Source organism: Embiotoca jacksoni, unplaced genomic scaffold (assembly GCF_022577435.1).
Source record: "Embiotoca jacksoni isolate LCO1_2020_lvr unplaced genomic scaffold, fEmbJac1.0.p SCAF_17, whole genome shotgun sequence".
In the NCBI taxonomy this organism is placed as follows: Eukaryota; Metazoa; Chordata; class Actinopteri; family Embiotocidae; genus Embiotoca; species Embiotoca jacksoni.
Window position 1 is genome coordinate 282,350 of NW_027185307.1, and position 9,480 is coordinate 291,829.

The window sequence follows — 9,480 nt, forward strand, 5'->3', positions numbered from 1 at the left end:
AGATAATCTGATGTAGATAATCTGATGTAGATGATCTGATGAAGATGATCTGATGTAGATAATCTGATGATGAATTGATGAAGATAATCTGATGAAGATAATCTGATGTAGATGATCTGATGTAGATGATCTGATGTAGATGATCTGATGAAGATGATCTGATGTAGATGATCTGATGAAGATGATCTGAGGAGGCTCCAAGGATTCATCAACAGATCTTCATACATTCATCCAGAGAGGTGATTTATTTTCATACAGTAATGCATGTGTGTAATTCACTGAGTCGCAGGTTTAACTGCTGATTGAGCAACATGACAACACAGATCATCTATTTGTTGCCATGGAGACATGAAGTACAATAGTTTACATGTTATATATATGTATGATATACAGTAATATGCTGAGAGTGAATGATGACACAGTAATATGAGCAACAGAGTGTCCGGACTCATGGAAGCAGTTATGGGAGGAGTCTGTGGATGTGCTCGGTGACCTCACCACTACAGGCACGCTGGTGCTGTCTCAGGCTGCTGACGTTACAGGCGGACGCTCCTTATTTGGACATGCCCGTGTCGGCTCCTCGGCTGAGAGCAGAGGTTTGTAGTCGGAGACCAGAGGACTCATAACGTGCACACGGGACTACCGACCAGGATTTAACGAGACGGTTCACCTGAACTACAGCACCTGAGAGGAACACCATGACATCGCTCCTCATCGTCCTGCTGCTGTGCACACACTGGGCCGCAGGTGAGTCCACGTCAACAGAACCAAGGGTTCTACAGAACCGAGGAGGGAGCAAAGTTACAGGAACCATTAGAGACTTACTGTGTCCAACAGGTCACTTCCTGCCTGGCTCATACTTTTCATTTCATTTAATCATCCGGAGATGCTGATTTGATTTGATTTGATTTGATTTGATTTGATTTGATTTGATTTGATTTGATTAGATTTGATTTGATTTGATTTGATTTGATTTGATTAGATTTGATTTGAATGTCACCTGGTGGCGGGAGGAAGAGTCGCAGGAGGAACAATCTGCTGTCACTTCTGATTTATTGAAGAATATATTAATGATCAGCTGACAGTATTTTCAAATGAACACGTTCATGTTTCAGACACAAACTCACAACCTGCTCATCAGCTGTCACTATTAGAGAGGAAGGAGAGGAGTCTTCCTCCTCTGATCTCTGGTCTGCAGGTTTAAACTCATCTGTGTTGTGACATGCAGACAGACAGACAGACAGACAGGTGTGTGTGTGGTGAGGAGGCGGAGCTCCTACGTCCACAGTGGGAACAGTTTCATTATTTCTGGTTTCCTCTCTGAACTTCCTGTGAAGTGTGTCAGTTTATATGAAGAGCGCGCACACACACACACACACACACACACACACACACACACACATCGACACGGTGAATGTCTGTGACGTAATCAAAGGGTCTCCTCTGACAGCTGTCACTCAAAGTATTTGACCTGTGAAGGAGCAGTCTGTGGGATGTAGTGACATCTAGTGGTGAGGTTTCAGATTACACCCACCGTAACCTCATCAACACACACACACACACACACACACACACACACACACACACTCTCTCTCTCTCTCTCTCTCTCTCTCTCTCTCTCTCTCTCTCTCTCTCTCAGGTTGTTGTGAATATTTATAATCATTTTAATAACCTCTTTATTAAACAGGTTTGTATCCTCGGGGTCAGAACGTCACCTGGAAGTCCACCAACTTTAAAACGGTTCTGACCTGGGAACCAGAACCATCAGCTGACTACTCATACACGGTGGAGTTCTCAGCGTGAGTCCCTCCTTCATCCTGTCACAGTGACACCTGTCAATCACACACGGATTCTTTCACTGTCAGTATGAACTGCAGCTGCCGTCATAAAGTATCTACTGCAGTATGTTTACAACTGGAACATACTAAACAGTATGTAGTGTGTTTACTGGAACATACTAAACAGTATGTAGTGTGTTTACAACTTGAACATACTAAACAGTATGTAGTGTGTTTATTGGAACATATTAAACAGTATGTAGTGTGTTTACTGGAACATACTAAACAGTATGCAATGTGTTTATTGGAACATACTAAACAGTATGTAGCGTGTTTACAACTGGAACATACTAAACAGTATGTAGCGTGTTTACAACTGGAACATACTAAACAGTATGTGGCGTGTTTACAACTGGAACATACTAAACAGTATGTAGCGTGTTTACAACTGGAACACACTAAACAGTATGTGGCGTGTTTACAACTGGAACATACTAAACAGTATGTAGCGTGTTTACAACTGGAACACACTAAACAGTATGTGGCGTGTTTACAACTGGAACATACTAAACAGTATGTAGCGTGTTTACAACTGGAACATACTAAACAGTATGTAGTGTTTTTACTTGAACATACTAAACAGTATGTAGCGTGTTTACTTGAACATACTGAACAGTATGTAGCGTGTTTACAACTGGAACATCCTAAACAGTATGCAGTGTGTTTACTTGAACATACTAAACAGTATGTAGTGTGTTTACTTGAACATACTAAACAGTATGTAGCGTGTTTACTTGAACATACTAAACAGTATGTAGTGTGTTTACTTGAACATACTAAACAGTATGTAGCGTGTTTACTTTAACATACTAAACAGTATGTAGCGTGTTTACTGGAACATACTAAACAGTATGTAGTGTGTTTACTTGAACATACTAAACAGTATGTAGCGTGTTTACTTTAACATACTAAACAGTATGTAGCGTGTTTACTGGAACATACTAAACAGTATGTAGCGTGTTTACTTTAACATACTAAACAGTATGTAGCGTGTTTACTGGAACATACTAAACAGTATGTAGTGTGTTTACTTGAACATACTAAACAGTATGTAGTGTGTTTACTTGAACATACTAAACAGTATGTAGCGTGTTTACAACTGGAACATACTAAACAGTATGTAGTGTGTTTACTTGAACATACTAAACAGTATGTAGCGTGTTTACTTGAACATACTAAACAGTATGTAGTGTGTTTACTTGAACATACTAAACAGTATGTAGCGTGTTTACTTTAACATACTAAACAGTATGTAGCGTGTTTACTGGAACATACTAAACAGTATGTAGTGTGTTTACTTGAACATACTAAACAGTATGTAGTGTGTTTACTTGAACATACTAAACAGTATGTAGCGTGTTTACAACTGGAACATACTAAACAGTATGTAGTATGTTTACTTGAACATACTAAACAGTATGTGTCCGTGTGGAGGAGGAAGTACACGCCCCAACCAAAGATGACATAATCATTAACAATGTGTCTGTGTCCCTGCTGTACATGTGCAGATTAAAGCTGTGCTCTGCTGTGATTGGTTGCTGCTCTGAAGACTTGTAGCAATGTGATTTATTGCTTTGATGTCTTCTCCGAGTATGTGTCATGTGTGTGACCTTTGATCTGTGGCCTACTGCAGGGTGGGTGGGGACAAACAGAGGAACAACCACTGCATCCGCTCCTCACTGGCCGTCTGTGATCTGTCCACGTCTTTGAGCGACCTGAACGCCTGCTACACCGCCGACGTCCTGTCCACCCCCCCGCTGGGAGCGACCTCTGACCTCATCGAGTTCCCCCACAGCAGCTCCCCTCGGTTCTGCCCCTACAGAGACAGTAGGTTCCTCTGACTCCGCCCTGTTTTATGTGATGAGTCTCAGACGTTTTCAGACACTTTGAATGAAACACAGACGAGCTGCTTCAACACGTTTGAGCTCACAGAGCTGTGATGTCACAGCAAACACGCTGAGCTGCAGAAACCTGTAGAATCCTGTAGAAACCTGTAGAACCTGTAGAAACCTGTGGAACCTGTAGAAACCTGTGGAACCTGTAGAAACCTGGAGAACCTGTAGAAACCTGGAGAACCTGTAGAAACCTGTAGAACCCTGTAGAAACCTGTAGAACCCTGTAGAATCCTGCAGAAACCTGTAGGAACCTGTAGAAACCTGTAGAATCCTGTAGAACCTGTAGAAACCTGTAGAACCTGTAGAAACCTGTAGAAACCTGTAGAATCCTGTAGAACCTGTAGAAACCTGTAGAAACCTGTAGAAACCTGTAGAAACCTGTAGAATCCTGTAGAACCTGTAGAAACCTGTAGAACCTGTAGAAACCTGTGAAACCTGTAGAACCCTGTAGAACCTGTAGAAACCTGTAGAACCTGTAGAAACCTGTAGAAACCTGTAGAACCTGGCTTCATGATCCAAACGGTCCCTGAAGCAGCGTCACTGTTTACACAAACACTTCCTGTTGCAGCTGCAGGTTCCCAGCAGAAATTCTAGAGATGCTCAGAGCTGCTGGTTCAGAAGCAGGAAACAGGAAGTGTTACAACTAAACACTCACTGCTCTTCATGAACACGCTGCAACACGACTATGTCATCATGTATGTATCATGTATGTATCATGTATGTAACGATCCACGAGATCACATAGAGGAGTCGTTATAGGGAAACACAGTTTGCTGGTCCAGTGAAGTGGTTCTGATCCAGATGAAGGTCACACTTAAAGCTTCATTTATTAACAACAGTGAAGAAGAGCAAACCCACCCTCCCCCGCCCCCTCAGCTACTACAGGACTATATTCACTCTATAACACCCCCCGCCCCCTACAGCTGACATCGGCAGACCTGACTTCAAGCTGGAGGTGAGCGAAGACAAGAAGAAGACCACCCTGTATGTGAGCGACCCCCTCACCGCCCTGTTCAAAGATGGCCGCCAGCTGAACATCAGGGACGTGTTCTCCGACCAGCTGCAGTACAAAGTGACCTACAGGAAGAACCAGAGCACCGGGAAGGTGAGTACCAGACACCAGAGTACCGGCCTGTCATACATGAAGAAGACAGGACCACCTCCATGTCCTGCTCCTGTGCTGTCCTCAGAAAGTGGAGACCTCTAGGACCAACATGATAGAGATGAGCAGCCTGGACCGAGGGGAGAGCTACTGCTTCACCGTGCAGGCCTTCATCACCAGCCGCCCCCCCGACAAGCAGCTGGGAGAGATGAGCCAGATGCAGTGCTCCGACCATAGCAACCAGTCCGTCTTCAAAGGTCAGCTGATCACCATCTACAGCAGAGGGGGGAGCGGGGAGGGGGGAGGGGGGAGAGAGGGGGAGGAGCTGCATTCACACAGCATCACACACGGGGCTGATGGAGTCAGAGAGGACGCAGTGGGCGGGGCTCCAGAGAGGACGCAGTGGGTGGGGCTACAACATCGTAGAGAGGTGTTCAATTTGGACATTCAAGAAACATACATACGCATATATATATATATATATATATATATATATATATACACATCAACACGTAAATATTTACATCAACACATGTAAATATTTATATCAACACATGTAAATATTTATATTAAAACATGTAAATAGTAAATAGTTTTAATATAAATATGTACATGTTTTAATATACATATTAGCATGTTTTAATATAAATATTAGCGTTTTTATATAAATATTTACATGTTCAATATTAATATTTACATGTTTTAATATAAATATTTACATGTTCAATATGAATATTTACATGTCTTAATATAAATATTTACATGTTCAATATGAATATTTACATATCTTAATATAAATATTAACATGTTTTAATATAAATATTTATATATTTTAATATAAATATTAGCGTTTTTATATAAATATTTACATGTTTTAATATAAATATTTACATGTTTTAATATAAATATTTACATGTTCAATATGAATATTTACATGTTTTAATATAAATATTAGCATGTTTTAATATAAATATTAACATGTCTTAATATATTAGCATGTTTTAATATAAATATTAGCATGTTTTAATATGAATATTTACATGTTCAATATGAATATTTACATGTCTTAATATAAATATTAGCATGTTTTAATATAAATATCTACATGTTTTAATATAAATATTAGCGTTTTTATATAAATATTTACATGTTTTAATATAAATATTTACGTTTTAATATAAATATTAGCATGTTTTAATATGAATATTTACATGTTCAATGTAAATATTAGCATGGTTTTAATATAAATTTTAGCATGTTTTAATATAAATATTTACATGTTCAATATGAATATTTACATGTCTTAATATAAATATTAGCATGTTTTAATATAAATATTTACATGTTTTAATATAAATATTAGCGTTTTTATATAAATATTTACATGTTCAATATGAATATTTACATGTTTTAATATAAATATTTACATGTTCAATGTAAATTTTTACATGTTTTAATGTAAATATTTACATGTTCAATATGAATAGTTACATGTTTTAATATAAATATTTACATGTTTTAATATAAATATTAGCGTTTTTATATAAATATTTACATGTTCAATATGAATATTTACATGTTTTAATATAAATATTTACATGTTCAATGTAAATTTTTACACGTTTTAATGTAAATATTTACATGTTCAATATGAATAGTTACATGTTTTAATATAAATATTAGCATTTTTTAATATAAATATTTACATGTTTTAATATAAATATTTACGTTCACTATAAATATTTACATGTTTTAATATGAATATTTACATGTTTTAATATAAATATTAGCATGTTTTAATATAAATATTAGCATGATTTAATATAAATATTTACCTGTTTTAATATAAATATTTATGTTCTTTATAAATATTTACATGTTTTAATATAAATATTTACATGTTTTAATGTAAATATAATATGTAAATATTTATATTAGAACATGTAAATATTCATATTGAGCATGTAAATATTTATATTAAAACATGGAAATATTTATATTAAAACAGGCAGGTATTTATATTAAAAAAACATGTAAATGTTTATATTAAAACATGTAAATATTTAGATCAAAGCGTTTCAATATTTATCACTCTAAAATAATAATCCAGTCATTTTACCGAAAATGTTGTGAAGTTTGTTTAATCTCCATCTTTGTGTGTTTTGGAGACGACATGATATTTGTAGTGAACTGTTGACAGTAACAGAGACTTTAGGACAGGGGTGTCAGACTCATTTTAGTTAAGGGGCCACATACGGCCCACTTTGATCTCAAGTGGGCCAGACCAGTAAAATCATAGCATAATAACGCATATATAACGACAATATTTCTCTATGTTTAAATCGTTGGTGAAGGTTTTTGGATGATAAACCCTATTTTAAAAAGGTCTTTCTACAATAAACTAGAAACATAAAGAGCAAAAACTCAGACATCAGCCCACTGTTTATCTGCCCCGGATCTCCTCTGCAGATTCCCTCGCTCAAAGCGAGCAACGAGCGTTGCTGCCTGTGGCACCGAGCGCTTCTTCATCCGGAGCAGACGTCGCATTTACGCTGTTTTTGAAGCAATTACTGGATCGATTAAAAACAATTACAAAACGTTTGTGCTCATAAACCTCCATATTCTCATAGAAATGCAATTTATGTCTTTCTGTAATTTTCACACTTAGCAAAGTCATCCGGCGGGCCGATCTGGACCCCATGGCGGGCCGGATCCGGCCCGCGGGCCGTATGTTTGACACCCCTGCTTTAGTGGTTCCATGGAGGACTGGACCTTCACACAATTTAACAGGAGACGTCTCTCTGCAGGGTGTGTGTGTGTGTGTGTGTGTGTGTATGTGTGTGTGTGTGTGTATGTGTGAGTGAGAGTGTGTGTGTGTGTGTGTGTGTGTGAGAGTGTGTGTGTACGTGTGTGTGAGTGTGTGTGTACGTGTGTGTGTGTGTGTGTGTGTGTGTGTGTGTGTGTGTGTGTGTGTGTGTGTGTGAGTGTGTGTGTGTGCGTGTGTGTGTGTGCGTGTGTGAGTGTGTGTGTGTGATGGCTGGGGTCCTCCAGAACCTAACTCCTAACTCCTAACTCCTAACTCCTAACTCCTAACTCCTAACCCTCCAGAGGGCTGTATGATTGTGTTCTGTTGGATTGTGTTCAGATATGACGTCCCCCTTCAGAGAGACGTCTCCTGTTAAACTGTGTGACGGTCCAGTCCTCCATGGAACCACTAAAGTCTCTATTACTGTCAACAGTTCACTACAAATATCATGTCGTCTCCAAAACACACAAAGATGGAGATTAAACAAACTTCACAACATTTTCGGTAAAATGACTGGATTATTATTTTAGAGGTAAAACTACAGATGTTTCCCTCCTCCAGTCAGCTGTTGTCTATAAATATGAATCATATATGTGGTGAAGACTGTGAAGGAAATTCATAGAAATGTGACAAATGTTCCATTTGTGTTAAAAGTCTCTGTTTCTTACAAAGTGAGATGTACAACAGATGACCATTTTTCCCGCTCTTGGAGAAACCCTCTGATGTCATGTGACCTGTGTTTGTCCTCCAGTGTATTCTGTCAGCGTGATCGCTGGAGCCATCTTCCTCATCCTGCTGCTGATCGGCATCATCATCGCTGTCACTGTGGTCTGCTGCAAACACAGCAAGAAGGCTGGAAGAGAAGGGGTACCGCTCCGGGATGTATAGACACACACACACACACACACACACACACACACACACACACACACACACACACACACACACACACACACACACACACACTCCAACGGGGAACAGCTGGGACATCAGAGCTGGACTTAGGTGGTCCGGTCCAGGAGAACAGATCCGGTTGGATCACTGAAATAAGTTTAGTTTTAGTTTCTGTGAAACTGCGTTCTGAAATATTTAATTTTTCCTCATTCCAAGCTGCAGACTTTAAGAAAACACTGTGAGCTGTAATATTTCATAATGTGGTGATGGGACCTCTGACTGTACTGAACACTACCCTCCCATCTTATTTATTGCTTTTTGTAGGCTTCTTTCTGAACGTGATTGTAATAATGACATATTTGGGGATTCTGGTGAAACTTTATTTGAAATCAACACGTAGAAAATGTTATTTTTGTATGCAGTGTTTAATTTATTGTGTTTGATTAACAGATTTGTTTTTTAGCTGTTTGATCCTTCAGATTGTTGAAGATCATTTTATGTGGTGAAAGGTTGAATAAATATTTTACACAACACGTTTCCATCTCTCTGTTCCCATTGATAAGTGTGGGGGCGGGGGGGGGGGGCGGGGGTCCTTTGGGAGATTTATTGGACAAATTAGACGTCCTCCTGTCAAACGTCCCAGAACATGGTCCTCCACTTGTCCTTCTGGGTGACTTTAACATCCAGACTGAGAAGTCATCTGACCTTGTGCTCTTCCTGTCTTCCTTTGCTGTCTCCCTCAGTCCTTCTCCTCCTCCTCACAAAGGTTGGAACCACCTGGACTATATTTCACCAGAAACTGCTCCACATCTAACCTCACTGTAACTCCACTTCATGTCTCCGACCACTTCTTTATCTCTGACTCTCTCAAACTGACAACCTGACCACATCAACAGACTCTGGACCTGTCAGTCACAACATTCACTCCCTCTCTCCCTCCTCTCT

The 9,480-nt window shown here is 38.9% G+C and overlaps 1 protein-coding gene across 1 annotated transcript; it reads left to right on the plus strand.

Annotated features, from left to right (window-relative positions):
• The first annotated feature begins 588 nt into the window (after positions 1–588).
• Positions 589–9,068, plus strand: f3a (coagulation factor IIIa). The gene is made up of 6 exons (XM_069151204.1): positions 589–747; positions 1,688–1,799; positions 3,472–3,665; positions 4,657–4,838; positions 4,924–5,092; positions 8,393–9,068. The coding sequence occupies exons 1-6, from the start codon at positions 699–701 to the stop codon at positions 8,527–8,529; spliced, it is 843 nt and encodes a 280-aa protein (XP_069007305.1). The 5' UTR covers positions 589–698; the 3' UTR covers positions 8,530–9,068.
• The last annotated feature ends 412 nt before the right edge of the window (positions 9,069–9,480 follow it).

What these genes read in the sequence shown, in the direction of transcription:
- f3a (XM_069151204.1), top strand. Translation starts at nt 699, where the DNA reads ATGACATCGCTCCTCATCGTCCTGCTGCTGTGCACACACTGGGCCGCA. An exon ending in GTGCACACACTGGGCCGCAG is followed by an intron (nt 748 to 1,687) that starts GTGAGTCCACGT and finishes TTTATTAAACAG; the next exon opens with GTTTGTATCCTCGGGGTCAG. An exon ending in TACACGGTGGAGTTCTCAGC is followed by an intron (nt 1,800 to 3,471) that starts GTGAGTCCCTCC and finishes GGCCTACTGCAG; the next exon opens with GGTGGGTGGGGACAAACAGA.